General features: G+C 41.9%; 1 protein-coding gene across 4 annotated transcripts in view; it reads right to left on the minus strand.

Annotated features, from left to right (window-relative positions):
* Positions 1-20,305, minus strand: part of RTN1 (reticulon 1) — a 383,578-nt gene that overhangs the window by 195,878 nt on the left and 167,395 nt on the right. Inside the window, exon 1 of one of the 4 annotated variants that reach the window (XM_078053774.1) lies at positions 18,129-18,384. The exons of the other annotated variants lie outside the window; for them this stretch is intronic. Within the exon in view, the coding sequence (XP_077909900.1) occupies positions 18,129-18,369 (241 nt within the window). The 5' untranslated portion in view covers positions 18,370-18,384. Of the gene's footprint in view, positions 1-18,128; positions 18,385-20,305 lie in introns of those variants that run through there. 4 annotated transcript variants of the gene reach the window in all.

Raw genomic sequence — 20,305 nt, forward strand, 5'->3', positions numbered from 1 at the left:
TAGTCTGGTTTTGAGTGCCCTTGGTCCTTAGCCAGGTGTCTGCACACCCGTTTGTGATACACAGTCTGTCCAATTCTGAAAACCATACACACTGTCATAGAAGCGGCCACTTCAAGGAGGCTGATTTTGCTTGTGAACCAGGAATAATCCAGAGGCTTAAAGACAAATGGAAATAAAGAGCTTTGTACCCCTTCATCACCATTATAGAAACCTAGAGTTTCTAGAATAAAAAAAGGATTCCTTTTTGAAAAAGCAATAAGGGAAAAATATGGCTTTAAGCAGAGCTGTTCTTTCTGAATGGTCTTCCCCATGCCTTATCTTGCTGATTTCCCATCCTTTAAAAGTCAGTTTCAGAACCACTTGCAGTAAAAAGCTTTTTCCAATCTTCCCTTCTGTTAAGATGCTTGACATGGCATTATGTAAATACTTCTCCACAATAAAATATAATTGTTGCCTTATTTATCTCCTTCATTAGACTATCAGTTTCTTGAGAAAAGAGTCTTTTAAAAAACGTTCTTAAATTTTTAAAAACAGCACTTAGCATAATATCTGGCATGTAAGTGTATAATAATGAATATTTAGTGCCCATCTTTCATCATTGTCCCTCATGAACACTGCTTTATAAAATATTTTTGTCTACCAACAGCATTTTAAAGAACATAATGATTAATCAACATTTCCGCTTTACTAATCAAAGACATTTTATCTGATCATGCCATAAAAATAACAAGTGGAAAATGTTTTTCAGTATTAAAATGACCTGTTCACTTAGATTATTGGTGTGTTGGTTTGCTCATATGGGCTCCTGCAAGTTTTAGCTAAAGATATAAAGTCCCAATATTAAAAATGTATGTGTCAATTTAAAGTCATCCACATATGCATAACAAATCCCAGTTTTTATAACAAAGTCATGGAATGCTGAGACAAAAGGGATATAAAGAATATTGGAAGTAATCTAGTTCAACTTCCCACTTGAAAATAAGCCTCCTTTTAAAACATCCCTGAAAAGAGATCATGCAGTCTCTGCTTGAACCTTCCATACGGAGAATGCCCTTCATGCTACATTTGCTTCTGAACAGATCTAACTGCTGGACCCACAGACTGTTGCTGCCACGTGAAGAGACCGCAGCACACACAGGCAGGGCCCAGGAGGGACAGAGGAAGCTGGCACAGACTGCCCAACCTGGCAGGCAGGAGGTGGGTCCAGGACCTAAATTTATTCCCAAAGCCCATATGAAGACTTCCAGCCAGGCCATCTTTGCTGGGCCGCCTGAAATAATTTTTTCACCAGGCCCAAACCTGTTTTCAAGCCCCATTTCTGTGGGGCCTCTTTCATCTCAAGTAAATGCCCAGATTTCAAAGGGCGAGAATTGAACTGAAAGGACTGTAATGTCTTGCAACCTACCAACTAATGAAAAATTACTTCACCATTGTTATTCCTATTATTAATAGAATATGAGGATCTAACCCGTAATGGTCTGCACCTCAATGCCACATCCCCTTTTTGAAGGCTGAACCGCCAGGTGAGCCGCCAGGTGAGCCGCCAGGTGCTAAGGAGGGGCTGGTAATGACAAGTGTGTCAAACTAATCTCGGCGCAAACTACTGCATTTTATTATGTAAATTCCCAGGATAATTGAACACCTTATCAAGGGCATCCACTCAATTAATTTAAAAAACGTTAACAGAATTCATTTATCATCATTTTTAATCATAACTGCCAAGAACTCTTAATTTTAAGTTAGCACTCGAGAGTTTTTAAAGAAATTCAAAGTGGTAGGACATACATTTTTTGATTATTCTTATAACTCATATAAACAGGAGTAAGAATTTACATTGTAATTGATTTAATAGTGGTCAACATGAGTTATACATAAAAGATCCAAATCCTACTTCTAAATTCGAATTGTCATCGATTCTGCAAATGCTGAAAGCTTATGAAAATGTGCTATGGCCCCAATATGGTATTAATATCTTTTTATGTAAGCAAAGAATGAAATACATTACATCATTAGTTTTTGATGTCGTGTTCCATGATTCATTGTATGATGATTAACATAACATAATAAAAAAAATCAAATTATAAACATAAAATTATCCCCCCAATTATATTAATGTGAGTTGCCTCTGAAAAAAAAAAAAAAGAAGAACGAAATAAATCATCAAGTGATGAAATTCTGACACTGCTATGTTTGATCCCCTGCTGGGGATTATAGACTATTGGAGACTTGACACCTGCCTCGAGGGGCTTTCATCTAGACAAGGAGAAAAAAAATTCATGTATTTGATGCAGTATGAACAAGTACACATACATAAATCATCACTGATGAAAGGATGGGGAGGACCCCAAATCCTTAGCTGGCTATTTCAGCAGGCCCCCCAAAAGAATGTGGTTTAACTAAACATTCCTGAAAATGCATTATGTGTCACCAGCTAGGACTTGAACCCCAACATCTGGTCCCCTCTCGTAATCAGCCTCGTGAGATCTCACTGGAAGACTCCTGTTCTATGTCTAATTTCTGGCCCTGGCTGGAAACAAATAAAGGGACTTAATGAAAATTCGTGGTCACCGCTGCTCAGATTAACCAAATGACAGTGCAGTTTCCTACTACCTATTCAATAGGCCACTGATACTAAAGCCAACCTAAGAAGGTATATAAAATGTGTATCATGTGCTGCTTGCATCGCCCTATGTGCTAAATAAATGTTAATGTTCTTCCCTTTGTTCTGTTTCCTTTCTTTTCCTTAACTACCCCCATTTCTCAGTCAAGGTATAGAGTACATTTTTATACGTGAGCATGGTAAAGTAAAACCAGTTAATTCTCTGATATTGCTCTCCAAACCACAGCATTTGTGAACCTCAGGACTGGTTGTGCAGAGAAAAGTTTACAAATAATCCCTATTTCTGAGAGAAAACTCTGAGCTAATTTTTTCTCCATTTAGATAAAGCTAATGTAAATCCTGTGGAAAATCCCCAGATGGAAGAAGGAACATTTTGGCTCTCAGGCCTGATTCAGCCCATTATTTGATTTCATTCAGCCTGCAGGTGAGAAAGCTCTGGGCAGCCCTGCACAGAACACCCAAGCTTCCACCCCTGAGCTTCAGGGGCCTGCTGAGGTCACTCCACTTAGAAAAAGTCTCTAAACAATTAAAAAGATGCAAATTATAATTTCAGAGGAAAGTAAGGCCAAGAACCCCAATTTTAGAATTTAGGAAAGCTTTGCTACCTCTCTTTTCCTTTTTTTTTTTTTTACAAATCCATATATATATTCCTCCACCTTCCCTCCCCGTTATTCTATTTGTGCCCATTCCAAGGGTCAAGCTTTCTTCCTCCATCACCATCCCTCTCTTCATCCCCATCACCTCAGTCAGAGATGTGGCTTTGGCCGTTCTCAGAGTTGACATTTGTAAAATGAGGATCACTAGATAAATGACATCAGCGCTTCATCCATTCTAACACTTAAGGAAGGTTAGTGATTATTATGCAAATAAAAAAATTAATAGGGAATTAAAAACAATAAAAAGAATGGCAAACATTTATAAGGTCCTCACTAAGTGTCAAGCATTACAAATATTTCATTGACCCCTCAAACCACTATACAAGGTTGGCACTAAGAACTGTGCAAAGAAGATGAGATTGTAAGTGTTTTTCTCTTGCAAACATTGTTTTTATATATTTTTTAAAGATTTATTATTTGAGGAGAGAAAGCATACGTGCACACACACGTGGGGGGTGGGGGCAGAGGGAGAGGAGAGAGAGAATCTCAAGCAGATTCCCCGCTGAGCACAGAGTCCGGCTTGATCCCACAGCCCTGAGATCATGACCTGAGCCTAAATCAAGAGATGGACGCTTAACTGACTGAGCCACTCAGGCGCCCTTGTTTTTATAATTTTAAAACAAGGCTGTGGAATTAAATACTTCCATATGACTAAGAAAATCAACTGAATTAAGTTCCACTTAACTCATACACAGTCCTCTGCTGGTTTCTTTTTTCCCTGCAAGACAGAGTCCTTCATAGAAGAAAAGAAGTTTTAGGCTCTTGTTTTCAACCTATGTGCCAAATTTCCCTTTTATGAACTGAAAATTATACTTCACAAGATTCATTATACAATGGAGCATTTAATATCAAATCAATATCTAAAAGACATTTTCACACAAATGATGACAGGGGAAATCCAATCATTACTTGTTAAGTGATACAGTTAGAAGTTGACCTTGAGTCCCCCATCTGACAGAATGGCAGAGCTTTTTGGTTAACAAATTGGTGGAGATTTCACTTAGGAATCAATGTTCCTAGAAGTTATTATAATGGTTAAATAAGTACTGAGCACAAAGCAGAGTACTATACCTAAAAAGAAAAAAAAAAGTAACACAAATGGCCTGAGAGCCCACCACAAACTGTTCCCTACTCCTAATACATGTTTACCTGCAAGACAGGATATTTCTGGGGCTCATTTCTCTAGAAAGTACATTGCCTCCCCTTTCAAACAAATTTTTAAACATTGTTGCACATTATTTATGGAAATGAAACTGATTCTTTTGAGACTTCTGATATGCAAACATCCAAATTATAAACTGCTTGGCCTTTAAAAGATTATGCAATTTCTAGGAAACGGTACTAGTTGTTTGTTCTTTTTCCCCTTTCTGGTGAAATAAAATAGAAAAACTTCTCTAACACCATGGATTTGATTAAAAAATAAACTCACTCAGGTTCAATGCCAGTAATGCAAACATGCTGAGTTGCAATGTACCATTGTATTATCTATAATAAAAGATTTGATAAACATATTAATAGTAGGGGCCACTCCAAAATTTCCTAGATTATAGGGCTTAGGGGCCACAGCCTGGCTGGAGGCAGAGCCAGGTGACTTATTCTGAAGCTGCCTTTGTGTAGGAATCACCCTGTTTTTACTTTGATGATGTATTCAGACACAAATGAAAGTAGTACAGAATTTTTAAAAATCGTAGGCACACTTTACATAAAACTGAGAAAACATCACTTGTCCACATCAGAGATTATTTGTTTGTTTATTTACTTACTGTAGCATTAGATGCCCGTGGGGATCCTAGAGGGAGAAGATCTTCTCTTACCCCTTCCTTAAGCATCTCCTGATAATAACAGTAAAGGGATGCTGCCTTAAATAACAACTGGTTCCAAAACCTTTAGCAATGACTACAGTGTCCACAGAAGTTACGGCATACACAAAAGCAGCAGATGAACAAGTGATAACTCATTTATCTGGAGACTGCAGGTTTACCTAGAGCTACCATTTAGCCCTCCTCACAGAGGTTGAGACTAGCTACTGGCCATTGGAAGAGCTGAGACTGGAATCTGGTATGGCGACTCTTAAGTCCACACTCTCTCCCGCTTCGCCATAGCCAGTTTAGGAAGAACATGGCTTGGGAACCCTTTGAGAGACACAAATTCAGTTACAGCATATTCTTGAAACTAACAACACAGCATTTATGGAATGCAGACTTTTTCCTTAATATAGACTGTTCTTCCTCATGGTCTGGCTATATTGTTACTCTACTGCATTTTTTTTATATTCTGGTGATGCATTTATGTGTCACCTACTCATACCTAGTACATACCTCGTACACACACACATCTAGAGAGTGCTTAACAAATATTTGTTGAATAAATAAATGGATGATTCACTGAGGTTTTATTGAATTGTAAAACTAGTGCCCTTGTATAAACAGGGATCTATATGAGGTTATCTGGAATGATCAATTTCTAAGAGTTGGAAAGTTATTTAATTCCTCCACCCATAAAAAGCTTCTGAAAAATCCCAGAATTGGTGTGCAAAATGGTGTTTATAAGTGCATTTTCCTGGGCAGAGATCCCAAAGCTCTCATCAGACTCTCTAAGTGTGTGTGTGTGGGGGGTCTATGAACCTGAAAGATAAAAAGTTACTAACCCAATGTATCTTCTCTATTATATCCCCTCTATCATATAAATGACCAGCCCGGCTATGCTTACATACCTCCAGTGACAAGAAACTTATCACCATATGGGGCAGTCCTGGCTACTTTCATATTTCACAGCATAACTTCTGATTGACCACAGCTCCCTCCTCCAGAGTCACACAGAACATATTCAGCACCATGCCACTTGACAGTGCTTCATGTATTTTTAGATAGCTGTCATACCCATCCTATCTTCTCTTGTGCAGGCTGCAAACCCTCAGTTCTTTCAACCAGAGTCAAGGTTTCTGCTACCATCGGCACCATCTTCCATTCTGGCACTCCCACTGCACTTGGGACCCCACCTAGTCACACGGGCGGTCAACACCTTCCCAGCAGCCCCACCCCCACCCCCGCCGTGGCCAAAACCACATACCTCTGCTTAACAGAGACCAGCCATCTCCTTGGGGGCAGCCGGTTCAGCCTACTGACTTAGAGTTAACTTCTAGTTAACTAAGACTCCTCTATTTTTTTTTCTTTATATGTGTTGCAGTTTCCCCATGACCCTCCCATTCTGTTTTTCAGTAGTTTGAGGATCCCATTGCAACATTTTACAACTGTCCCCGTCAAACCTCCACTTTTAAATGTAACAGTTTCTTTCAGCTGAGGTTCCTACGACTCTCAAGTTCTATCAATCCACATTTTAGCTACCGTCCCGTTCACCTAGCCTCTCTCTCTCACTCTAGTTCAGACAGGCTTTCATACAGGGTGATGCCTTATGAGCGTGCAGCTTATACTACAGAGATCATAAAATAGATGTTGCATAAGAAAAGCCCAGAACAGGCAGGGGTGCGCTAATTAAGAGCACAGACTCTAGAGCCAAATCTCCGGGCTGCCACTTACTACTGCATGACCTGAGGCAAATTACTTAACCTCTATCTCCACTTACTCATCTGTGAAATGGGAGAGATAACTACACCTGCTTCACTGGGTAGTTACAACAATGAAATGTAAGGAGCCAGAACACATTGTAGGTGCCACATAAGTGCTTGTTAAACTTTAGCTAATATGTGCATATATTTAGTTACCTAAGTACGAGAGTGTCAGAAACCAGTATTATAAACACAGAAAATAGCTCAAGGACTTAAAATGTGCTATTGGGTTCTTCTCCGTACAACCCATATCTAGACCAACACAGCTTAGACTTGATGTACTTTGCAAAGCCAAGGCACACACCTCTCAGTCTGTTTTCACTGTGGTCTTTTCGAGTGAACACTCAGGGAACATTGGAGAAAGGGAACAAGGCCCAGTAAACATGCCTGAGCTGCAGAGTTGGAAGGGTTTTACTATTCATTCACTTTTATTTTCAGCCTATTTTCTTTCTGTTGTTCAGATCGGTCATTTCTGCTGTTTATCTGCAAGTTCACCGATTCTTCCCTCTAGCCTTTCCATTCTACTGTTGAGCTCACCCATTGAATTGTTGTGTTTTTTTCTCTTCAAGTCTTTCAGCGATTGTATTTCTCAGTTCTAAAACTTCCCTTTGGTTCTTTACTATATCTTCTATTTTTTTCACTGAAACTTCCTATTTCCTTACTGGGACTTCCCATTTTATTACTTGTTTCAAGTGTGTTCATAATTGCTTATTCTTGCATTCTTGTGACGACTGCTTTAAAATTCTTGTCAGATAATTCCAACATCTGTGTAATCTTGGTTTTGATTAGCCCTTGTCATTTACATTCAGATCTTCCTGGGGTTTGGTACTGACAAGTGATTTTCAATTAAAATCTGGACATTTGGGGTGTTTTGTTATGAGACTACAGATCTTATGTAAATGCCACACTAACAGGGAAGAAGGGTGCTGCCTTATTACCCCCCGAGGCAGGAAGGGGGGTGGAGTTTAGGTTCTCCACTCAGTCTTATTACCAGTGAGCAGTGTTGAAACACCTGCCTCTCCACTCAGCTTCCCCTGATACTGCACTAGCTGGCAGGCCTATGCTGGGTGGAAGTCCAGGCTTCCCACATGGTGCCCACTGGCACTGGGGTTGTGGTGAGGGGCGGTTGTTGGGATGCCCCTTACAGCTTCCCAGGGGTGGAAGTCTAGGCTCCCGGCTTGGCTTCTGCTGGTGGGATAGGGATGGGGGGGCAAGCAGTATATTTTGCGGTGTTTGGCTGGAGCAGAGAAGTTATTATCAAAAAGTTCTCGGTCTTGCTAGGCTGCTCCTTTCCTGGTCATCTGGCTGGAGAGAACAGGTTATCTTGTGGGTGCTTTTTGTCTGTGCCCATTGGCCTTTTCCCCATGGCTGACTTCTACCATATCCAGTCTGAACTAGATGAGGGAAAAAGAAAACCCAGAGAATTCACCGTGTGTCCCTTCTCAGATCCCAAGGTCCCTAGTAAGTCTGCCTTCTTCTCTCCACCTTCCAGAGTCTTTTTATGTTTATTTTATATACAGTGTTCAGGCGTTTTGGCTATACTTAGCACGAGGATAAAGAAAGTGTATTTGCTCCATCTTTCCAGAGGCATTAGTCTATCTATAAAAGACTAACCTACAGAGCTATAAGACTATCCAGCAGATACCCAAGAGCCACAGGACCAGCTGATTTAGTCTTGCCCTCAGGGCAAGAGGTGGGGGGGGGGGAGGGGCGGAGGTAGGTAGTGGCAGGATCTGGCTTTCATTGTCATACCCTCTTTGGTGAGAGAAGCAGCCTCTCCCAAACCAACTCCTCTGCATACCTAGGACAGCTTTCTACATTCATTGCCCTTCCCTCTGCTGTCTGCACTCACTCCAGCTGGCCCCCATGGACACACCTCAGCCCTGCTCCAGTCACAGATCACCCATTAGGACCTGAGGAGGGAGGCAGGTCACCACTCCAACTGCACTCCCCAGAGCCAAAATGTCTTCTAATGTGCTTCACCAGGACGGACTTCTCCCAGCGCTAGTTCTTCCGTGCTCTCCCCACTCCCTGCTGAGATTTGGCTGAGGTCCAGGTAAGCACAGCAAGCATTTTCTATTAAAAAGCCTACGACTAAGGTAGCATGACTTTTTCTTGGGCTTTGTTCTCCTAGACCTCTCTTCTGCATCCGACAGTGTGCTGACCAGGCTTCCTATTAATAGCACCTTCCAGATAATTAGTTATTTGCAATTTGCATTTACCTCCCCATGTTACTTCATTTTATCTTCACGACACCTCTGTAAAATAGCCAGGACAACAGTATCATGCCCATTTTATATATGAAGAAACTGAGCCGTAAAGCAGATTTGCCCTACAGTGTCACATTGACATGATATTAGGTGCCAAAGCCAAGATGAGATAAATCTCTCAGGGGCGCCTAGGTGGCTCAGTCAGGTAAGCATCTGACTCTGGATTTCGGCTCAAGTCATGACCTCAGGGTCCTTGGATTGAGCCCCACGTTGGACTCCCTGCTCAGCGATGAGTCTGTCTCCCTCTCCCTCTGCCCCTCCCCCTGCTCATGTGCTTTCTCTCTCTGAAATAAATAAATCTTTTTAAAAAATCTGCTTTCTTAGTCAGAGCTCATTCTACACCATGCCATCTTGGCTTCCATGATACTCTAATTATAAGAGTAATTACCATTTGAGCCACTCCCCTGCTTGTGTGCACTCTCTCTCTCTAATATATAAAATATTAAAAAAAAAAGAGTAATTACCATTTGACTGCCAGACCCGGTACAAGACCCAGTACCATATATACTACTATGGAATCTGAGGCTCATGGAGGTTCAAAAACTTGCCTGATGCCACTCAGCTAGTAAGAGGCAACGAGCTCATGCTCCATTCTTGGCCCTTTGTTCTTCCCATACAACATACTCTCTTTCAAAAATCTACTTATTTATTCTATGACTTCTCTTGTAATCTTCTAAATCTATATCAGCAATCCTGTTTTTATCTCTAAAACCCACTCCTTTATCTTCAGTGCCAACTGGAGATTTCCACTCAAGGGGCTTATCATCGTATCAAGCCCCACATGACTAAAAATGAATCTGTGATCCTCACCTCTCTAAACAGTTCCCTCTTCCTACCTCTCTAGAACATCAACATCCTCCCAGCCACAGGACATGGAACTTTAGAGTTGACATTCCTTTCCTCACACCCCATATCCTGTCAGTCACAAAGTCCTATTGAATGTTCCTGGGGAGCCACTCATCTTTCTTCCTCTTTCTTCCCATGGCTATTTATTCAAGGCCATGACACTGATAGTGGGTCAGCCTTCCCCACTAAGTTCATCTTCTACGCCACTGTCTCACTAATCCTCCTTAGCACAGCTTTATAATATTACTTCCCCCACCCATCAACCTTTAAAGGTCCCAGAATCCATATACAAGGAGTCTGAGTCCTGTGAGTAGCTTTCAAGCCCCCCAGAATCTGTATCCCCTCACCCAGCTGGACAGGTTAAACCAGCCTAGTCATTGGTCATCCCCAAGTCATTACCCATGTTTCTCCCTTCACCCAAACTGTCTTTCAGCTCACTTCTGCTCATTCTTATTCTGTCTATCCTTTAGGTAGGTCACACTCCACCTCTTTCAAAAAACCAGGTACTCTGGGACCCATAAAATCATGAAATGTGCACAGCGCTTAGAGCTTGTACCATCCAGCCAGCCAGCAGGCTGTCCTCTGACTTGTTTACCTTTGTTTTGTGTGAGTTTGTCTTATCTCCCATCTAGACAGTAAGCTCAGAAGAACGGGGAAAGGGGGGTATAGCTCATGTTCTCTACTGCCCACAGCTCCTAGCAAAATGCCAAGCATAAGGAGGGGATTCAATACATGAGTGCTTCCTGAAGTTTTAATATGCATCTGGCAGGCTTGTTTCCCTAGTATGAAGTCTGTGGATTACCTCACGTGATCCTGAAGCAGACAATCTACAGACCACATTTTCAGAAGCCCTGATTTTTCAGGATCAGTTGCAAAATTCATGCCAAAAATAGACATGAGATTGGTTTTTATTCTTACGCTCATCAACTAGATCAGCAATAACTTGAACACACACAATTTTTTGTTATCCAAGAGATGTTTATTTTAAAATGCACAAAGATTTGCTAGGCCTAAAACAAAATTTGAGGTCTAGGTATTTTTGAAAGATGTGATATCTTCAACAAATTCCCCACATTCAAGAAGCAAGAATTTGCTATCTTCTTCTTTGGACTCTGAGAAACTGAGGGTTCTAGAGGGGAGGGGGGTGGGGGAATGGGTTAGCCTGGTGATGGGTATTAAAGAGGGCACATATTGAATGGAGCACTGGGTGTTATACGCAAACAATGAATCATGGAACACTACATCAAAAATTAATGATGTAATGTATGGACATTAACATAAAAAAAAAAAGAAAAAGAAACCACTGACGCACAGGATTCCAGGAGATCTACCTGTTCTCTTATCATTTGCTCATTATTTATAAATGAAATGAAAAAGTCAAATTATTTTATCTCATTCACATTTCATTTTAGTTGGAAGAGAAATCTTAATAAGCAAAGCTGAATAAAAACAAAATTAAAACTTTGTAACCACCTTTAAAAAAAAAAAGCAAGAATTCGGTCTGTAACTGGTTTTATAATAATCTCATGCAGTAGATGAATTAGAAAATCCATTTGGGGATTGGAGATGGAAGTTAGAATGCAGAACTGTTCCAGCTAGAAATGTAACTCATTAGGAAACCCAGCAAACATGGTTTTACAATGAATAATCTCACATAAATGTATAGGTAGGGAGGCAGAGGACTAAGGAGAGATTCAGATGATGCTTTTAGCACTACAAAATTATTTAATGAATTCCCCAAACATTTTAGAATATGTTGAATATCTATGGAATTAGATATGTTAGCAAAAAATGAAAAAGATAGCTCAGGAAAAAGAATAAATAAAAGAGATACTTGCAAATATCATGCTTCACATTTAGGTTAATAACCCCAAACTGGATAAAATTGTGTGGTTCTTTTTTTTTTTTTTTAATTGTGTAGTTCTTAAGCAAGTATGTTACATTAAGGAGTGTTTCTTAACAATGGAGAACTAGAGAATTTCAAGGAGGCCACAATTTTGTGGAGAGTGCATTTTAGGTAGTCAATCTGGAGTTAACTATGTGTTTTGTGATGGACTCTTTCTGGTTTCATTAGGATGCTGTTCGCTTTTGAGAAGTATGTCCATGTTAACAACCACAATGTAATTTAGGCACATTGTTTTCTTTTAGGAAGGTATAAAGATGTTGGTATAACTAATACCTTCCTTTCGAAGTTTCCTCCAATAAACAACAACCTCACTTTTGCTTGAATATCATTAACTGACAGGCAACCTATCTCTTTTCCAGGTAGTTCTAGTTAGAACTTTCTCCTTCACTAAGTAGGAATCTACTTCTCTAATTTGACCACCCTCCCAATTCTGCCCTGTGAAATCGCCCGGGTCACGTCTTGGCTTCAGAAGAGTGCTTCTGGTATTTGAATTTAACACTCAAATCTCCTTTAATTCTTCCTTTCTTGTGGCAAAAAAGTTATTAATTTCTTCAGCCATTTCTCAAATGGCATTTTTTCTAGAGCCTCACCAATCTGGTCACCCTTCTCTCAACATTCTGTAGTTCATTAATGTCTCTCACAGCATGGTACCCATTGTTTAGTACAAGACTCCAAATCTGCCTAGAACAAAATCTAGATGAATTATTACCTCATATAATGTGTACCCAAGGCTTTCTATTAATATTATCTAAAATTACATAAGAGATTTTAGTAATTTCACCATACCACTAGTTCATATTTAGTTAATTACAACCCTCAAAGTTCCCATCCCCCACAATGAACTATTTTAAGATGCATCTCCTACGTTCTGTACATATTAAATAGAGTTTGCAGAACCTACAGTCAGAATTTTACATTTATCATTTTACAGGACACTGTTCTTCCCTCCCCCTCGAGAAACCCCTAGCTTTGAAGCCCAGGCCACTTTCCTAAAGATATCAGCACCAAGTTCACTGCCTTTCTCCAATCTCTGCCATGGTTCTTTGTGATTTCGGTAATTATGTCAGTGATCATTTTACTCCTGCCCTTGCCATCTGAACTCCACTCCTCCAATGACCTTGTCTTCCACTCCAGCTCAGTCTCCTTCTCAATAACTGTACTCCCTCCTAAATCTCTGTCTCAAACACCCACTCTGGAAGGACCACCTCTTATCCTTTCAGTTCCCTTATTAAGGAATCCCTGTCCCATCTGTTCTTCGACCCTACCAGCCCATACAAACCATTTATATCATCTTCTCACTGAGCATCAGCCCCATCTTGTCCTCCTTCCCTCTTCCCCAGATTCCATAACCCATTAGTATCCTCATTGCCTTACACACAGTTCACCTCCATGGCCCCTCTCTTCCTGTCATGCTCACTGAAAAACAAAAACAAAACCAGTCCAACCATCCACTTACTCCAAACCAATGCTCAGGCAGCTGAACATGGCTGAAAAAAAAGATAACATATATGGTAACTCATCTCACATTCAAACTCATGACCACAAACTCCCAAGTGAGCCCCAGGACTGCTCAGAATTCCGTTTCTACTAATCCTTCCGCTCTGCAATTCTAGCAACAATTTTATACTTTCTCCCCTCCTCTCAAACTTCCAACTCTACTCCTGCCTTCACTCTTCTCTTGACCTTGCTTCCTAGTTCATGGAAAATAGAAGCAGTCGGAAGAGAACCTCTAGCTGTTCTCCCAACCCCCCTCCCCACCCCGCTCGTCTGTCTTTGCTCCAGTTATATCCACAAGCTGTCCTTAAATCCATCTAACATCAGCCCTCTGCCGTGCCCTGGATCCATTCCCCTCACCCACTCTGTTACAGGAAACATACTCTCTCTCCTACACTATCCATCTTTCCATCCCGACTGAATCATTTGTATCACTTTACAAATACGCTTTAAAATCCCCCAGAGTAAAAAAATAAAATGTTCCCTTCTCTTGATCCCAATCCCATAGATTGATAGATATATAGATAGATTTTGTTTTCCCAGGTGGTCTGAGCAAGTTGTGCTCATGTTTATTTATCCTGTGTTGACCTCCGAAAACTAGCTCATGCCCTTGTGCCCATGGGGTTAGATTATTATAATGCCCTTCTAGTCAAGCTTCCAGAGATGACATGGGAATAAGGAAAATGAAAAATGACACCAAAGGAACTGTTTCATTAAACTAAATACTAATGTGAAACAGAAAGATGCACCTATTCTAGGAAACCATGACCTGTGTTTAGCACAGATACTTTCAAAAAGGAGGAATTCAATGAATGTTTACTAAATTGAATTGAATCTCAATGGTTTCTCACTTTACAGATAATAAAAACTTCCTGGAACCTGTGCTATTCAGGATACAGTATTATGAGCAAGAAAATCCACAACTTGTCTCCAAACCTGGAGGATCAGAAGCAGATGAATGCCCTAGAAAAGAGACGGGAGGCAAGAAGGCCTATGGTAGATTTGAGGGGCAATGACCAGGATGGGTTTCCAGGAAGGGTGAGTTCATGAAGAGGAGGTGATGCTGGAAGCCTTGATAAAGTTTATTATCAATGTATTTTTAGGGTATGTAAGTGTTTCTAAATTTTAATTCACCCTGACTTGAATTCCCTATATGAAAGGACATATACCATACTTTCCACCAGAAATGTTATTGATTGTAACCAGAGGCTATGTCCAGAGAAATAAATTACATTAGAAACTCTTTTATTCTTCTTATATGTTCTATAAAATATTGTAAGTGTAGTGTGCCTTCTCACTTCAACATAACTGTAGCTTTCTCAAAAGATGAAAGAAAACAGAAACTGAAATTTACACCTTCTGAAGGGGATTACTGGGAATGACTCCAAATTAAAAAATATACACACATCTATCAAACACACCCACAAGTTAAGAGATTCAATCCAGCCTCCACGTGAATTTTAGAAGATGATCAGTGATATATACAGTACAATTTATTATACTAAACAATAAACACAGGATATATAAATATTCTGAAGTTACTTAAATCATGAGAGATAATTTATAGTTTTTCCAATAGAGTATCACATTCAGCATTTGAAAAATATAAATTTATGAGCATTGTGGTCCAAATAAAGTAAAAATCTCTCTCTCTCTCTCTCTCTCTCCAATTTAAGAAATTTAAGTCAAATTATCTATAAGTAAATATTACAGAAGCAAATCATATTGATTTCTCTGGACCATTCTCCATTCTGTTCATTTTGCCTTGCATGCATGAAGCAATCAATGAGTTAATTTCCAAAGCGACCATGAGTTAACTTCTCACCACTGCATTTTGTTCAAATGTTCTATTTTAAATTATTCCTTTAAACAAAGGGCCATTCTTCTATCCTTGTGTTATTGTATGCTCCCTTTGAATAGTTTCCAGGAATAAAATAACTGATCATGAGAAAACAAAACAGTTGCTCTTACCATCCTTTAAAGTTATTAAGACGATGGTGCTGATTCATGATTTAACAACTCTAAGATGTTGTAGCCTACACAGGGTGTATTAAATGTTCCCTTGGCAATAGACATCATTTCGCATGCCCATTATCAAATTTCAACATGAAAAATTGTAGTTTTAACAGAAAGTGTTACTTTTTATTAAGAACATTTCCAATCCACAAAAGGGACAGGAGCAAGGAGAATACCTGAAAATACAGTGCAGTTTTAATGATACTTAAACATATATTCATTGCAGGACATTACTAAGAAATATTTTTTGGACAGTTTCTTTAGGAACTTTAATTACCATCAATGTATAAAAATAATAACAGAATTTCTGTCCAGATGGCATGATTAGTGCTGTTTTTCAGAAAAAAAAAAGCTTTTAAAATATCAATATCTGTCTTACACTTTATAATCCTATCTGAAGAAGAAACAAAATCTGTTTACAGTGCATCACGCTCAAAGTCTAAGTTACTTCTTAGTTTGAGTCCCAAAGAGCACCATTCTTTTTAAAAAAGTAGATCAGTGTGTTTAATAGGCTCCCTCTGGATTTTGTCTCTGATAAAGTTAAAGATGTACCTACTGACTTTGCTTATAGCAATAAAACTGTCACAATAACAGACAAGGAAGCTGGCCCAGATTTTGTTTGGATTTTTCAAGACCTAGCTATTTATTTAGATATCATTTCCAGCATCTAGGTCTCTTATAGTAGCCTCTCCAGTATAAGAAATATGAAACATATAGATTTAAAACATTAAACAATCAACAACTATATGAGACATTCCTTCAAGCAGCACTAATAAACTAAAAATGTTCTATATAAATATGCAAAATATATGCTCCTTTCCTGTCCCTTCATCCCCCTCCCATCCAAACTCAGCATCATCATGTTCCATTTTATTAGTGTATTTGTTATCTAGAACAGGAAACCCCCAACATATTCAGCAAAGTAAAGTATTTCTATAATATTCTATAATAATAATAATGTTAAAATTGCAAATGGCTACTTTGTGACAGGAGTTGTTCTAAACATTTTATATATAGCAACTCATTTTAGTGTACAGTGTGTTACTGAACACAGGGCACTAGCTTCCTTTCCCAGCTTCCCCGAACCCTGGTGACACTAGTGGGAGGTGGGAAATATTTATAAAGAAATAATTTACTTTGCTGATGGTGGATAAAGGTTCTGAGCTATGAGCTACAAAGAACAGTAATGGTAAACCGACAAAAAATGTACCTCCCTTTGTCTTTCATCTTTTTCCATCTTCCTTTGCAATTACAAGGAGTTTTGTTTTCATTTAGATGAAGTTGAAAGAGAGGCTAGGCAGCCTTTCTTTTAGTCTTAAATCCTTTCCACCCCCACACCCTCATATAATAATTAATATATGACAAATGGGGTTTTCTTCCTTGGAGTTTTCTTTTCTTTCTTTCTTTCTTTTTTTTTTTTTTTTTTCTGATTATGGTCCCAATTTTTTCTCTTCCCATCAGAATGTTATGTTTTAATTATTGCATTCCCCAAACCTCCTTTCCTCAGCACAAATCTTTTGTACTAGACCAGAATTAAAGGCTACCTAATGCACTCCACATGACCCTTAAGAGAGGCGGTGGCTTAAGAAAGGTGTTTCCCTAAATCAGCTGCCAAGAACACGCAAGCAGTCCCACCCCCTTTCCACTCTTCCGGAAGCACCCACCACCCCAGATCCTCGAGGACTACGTTCAAATTTACACAACTCCCATTCCACTACAGCAAAGCTTTTTCAGAAAACAACACAGCACCGCCCCCTCTAACTCCCTGCCTGGAAACACAGAGCTACCCAGGCCGGCAGCCCCTCCCCGAAGCTCTCCTCCCGCATCCTTTGGTCGGGATGCTCCAAGGCCCTGGTCCCAGCAGGGCACCCGCGTGCTCCGGCTCGAAACGGGGGGTCAGGCTAAGGGTGACCGAACCCAAGGCAATTTCCAAATGCCCAGGCGGGTCCAGACTGCCGGTAAACTGTGCCTCGTTCACTCACCACCACCAGTCAAGCCCTCTCACACCCCAGCCAGGCCGCCGCTCTTAACGGGTTCCAAGTTTCAATGCTCCCTGCAAGATGGGGACATCTGGGCAGTTCTGGGCGGGGACAGTCACAACTCCCAACCCTCTGGCAACGCTGCCCCTCCTGAATGAGACACGCACACCTTGGGATTTCAGTTTTCTGCGGCAGGGAGGGGGAGGTGGAGAATGGGAGGGGGAACTGGGAGGGAGTAGGGTGTGGCGATTTGTGGAGGGAAGGGGTAAGGAACACTTCCAGCCACATCTCTGCCCCGGACCCAGCCGGATCTAGCGGCAGCCGGCCTGCCCGTCGCTTTGTTGTCAGCGTCCCCTGTAGCTGGCGCGCACGCCGAGCTCAAACACGCCCCAGAAAATCATCGCAACTGGCCAAGCGGGCCCTACAGCCCCCAACCCCTTGGCGGACGGAAGAAACTTGTACGCGGGCGCACCAACAGCCAGGATGCTGCGGTCTGCCTCCGAGGACAATTTTTAAAGCCGAGATAACAATGATAATGAAATATAATGAAACGATAGTATTTCGTCTTCTTCCGAGCCTTTGGGGGAAAAAAAAATTCCTGTTTTCTACCAGTCCGCCAATATTTACAGTCGCCCGGGGCGAAGCGGGCTGAGGTTGGTGCTCAAGGTAGAGAGCGCGAGCGAGGTGCAGAGCCGAGATGCGGAGAAGGGGACCGGGCTGGGGGACCCCGTCCCCGACGCCATTTGCGGGGCAGCGGCGCCCGCCGCCCGCCTTACCTGTGGATGCAGTTTCCATGGCAACTGGCGGCGGCCGGGCGGGGCCCGAGTCCAGTTCCCGCGGCGCCGCTTCCCCGGCCCCGGCGCCCAACGCCCGCCCGGGCTCCCCCGCCTGCGGCGCCGGCTTGGCCCCTGTCGGCGTCACCGCTTCGTTCTCCCCCTCCCCCCGGTCCCCGAACCACTGGGACCCGGAGCCTGCCAGCGGCAGCAGCTCGTCTTGGGGATCCGGCGGCGTGGCCATGGCTGGCGGTCCCCCCCACCCACCCCCCGGCGCGGCGAAGGCGGTTTGGCGGGGCCGAGGTGCGGTGCCTGGGCGGCCGGGCGCTCCCTGCTGCTGCCCCCGCCTGGACTCGGGGCTTGGGGAGGCCGCGGTGTTAGCGCCGCCGCCGCTGCTGCAACTCCGGCCGAGCTGCCGGCTGCCGCTCTCCCCGCTTCAGCTCCTCCTCCTCCCCCTCCTCTTCCTCCCGGCCCCGCCGCGGCCGCTGCTTGCGCTCCGCCTCCTACTCCAGCCGCCGCCGCCACTCGCTACTCGCAAGCCTGTTATTACGCAGGTGAAAATGGCCTGCTTCGTCCTAGTCTCCCTCGGCCCACATCAGCCCCCGGTGGCAGGCCCCGATTAGGGGATGGGCCAAATCCACTTGAATCTTCCTGTTGGGTAAGAATCTAAGGAGAAGATGAGCAGGTAGAAGCAGTCCCCAGCCGAAGCGTGACGGATGAGGCAAGCCGCCCTCCCAACTCCTAAACTTGAGCCCCGACTGGTGTCTTGGGACTCAGGGCAAAGGAAGGAAGCTTGGAGATCTCAAGGCCACGGTTCTGAGGGTGACCAGTATCTGCTGTGGAGGGGACGCGGGTCTGCGCGGGGAAGGGTGAAGATGAATGTTGGCAGGAGACAGGGAGCTGCAACCCTGAGGTTAAATGCTGCGTCCTTAAAAACTGTTGTTTCCAGAACAGGGCTGAAAATAGTGGAGTACAGGAAAGAACTACCAGGAGAGCCTCCGAAAAAAAGCTTGCCAGACCTCATCGGTACCAGCACTGAAAGCAAGTAGGATGTCACTAGGCAGGACGAAAAGCGGTTATGCTTCCTTTCAGAAACACTGAGCCAAAGTCATACAAATGATAAGCTGTCTGCGCAGTCTATTTTATTTGAGAATGTGGACACCTCAGGAACCTTGTTGCTTTTTTTTTTTCTCCTTTACAGCCGTCTCAGACAAAGTGGAAGATACTTGAAAGATAAACCGAACTCAGAGAAGTTGGCTTATAATGTATTATTCCCGTATTGGAGCCATCTTTTCAAACAAAACTTGTGCCTTATTTGTTCTGAAATTGTCTATGAAATGATGTGGTTTGGGAAAAAAATAAATTTCAGGCCAACACACAGGGTAGAAGAATAGGCTTATCCATTGCTCTTTCTTTGGAAAAGGTGGAACATGGGGTAGAAGTACTTGGGACGTTGTGAGACAGCTAAGCCACCATAGGCCTATCAAGGGTTTCATACCTGTTGATTTTTTTTTAAGATTTTATTTATTTTTGTGAGAGAGAGAGAAAGAGAGAGAGATCGTGGGCATGAGAGGTGGGGGAGAGGCAGAGGGAGAAACAGACTCCCTGTCGAGCAGGGAGCCAGATGCAGGACTTGATCCCAGGTCCCTGGGATCATGATCTGAGCTGAAGGCAGATGCTTAACCCACTGAGCCACCCAGGCACACATACCTGTTGACTTTTTATTCAAAGTCCAACTTAAGCACTATTCAGATTTCTCCTCAAAAATGCTGAAACTTAAAAGTCTAAATTGTGCCCAACCCTTCGTTCTTCTAGTACACTGTTCAAAAGATGTCCAGTGATAATAAATTAGAGAAAATGTATTCACTCAGTAGACAATAAATATGGCTTACTAGTGCCAGATGTCCCTGGAAATATGATGATCACCAAAATTTTACATTACTGGTATCTTTAAAAATTATCATGGACATGTTCATTATTTTGATTATGGTGATAGCTTCACAGGTGTATACATATGTCAGAACTAATCGAATTTTTCACTATAAATACGTGCAATTTAATGTATATCTATTTTACCTCAATAAAGCTATAAAAAAAATTACCCCCTCCGTCAACAACAACCAAAAAAATTCTTGGTTATCATGAATCATTATAGGTTTTTGAAATCTTTCCATGGGAAA

This window comes from Halichoerus grypus, chromosome 8 (assembly GCF_964656455.1).
Source record: "Halichoerus grypus chromosome 8, mHalGry1.hap1.1, whole genome shotgun sequence".
Taxonomy (NCBI): domain Eukaryota; kingdom Metazoa; phylum Chordata; class Mammalia; order Carnivora; family Phocidae; genus Halichoerus; species Halichoerus grypus.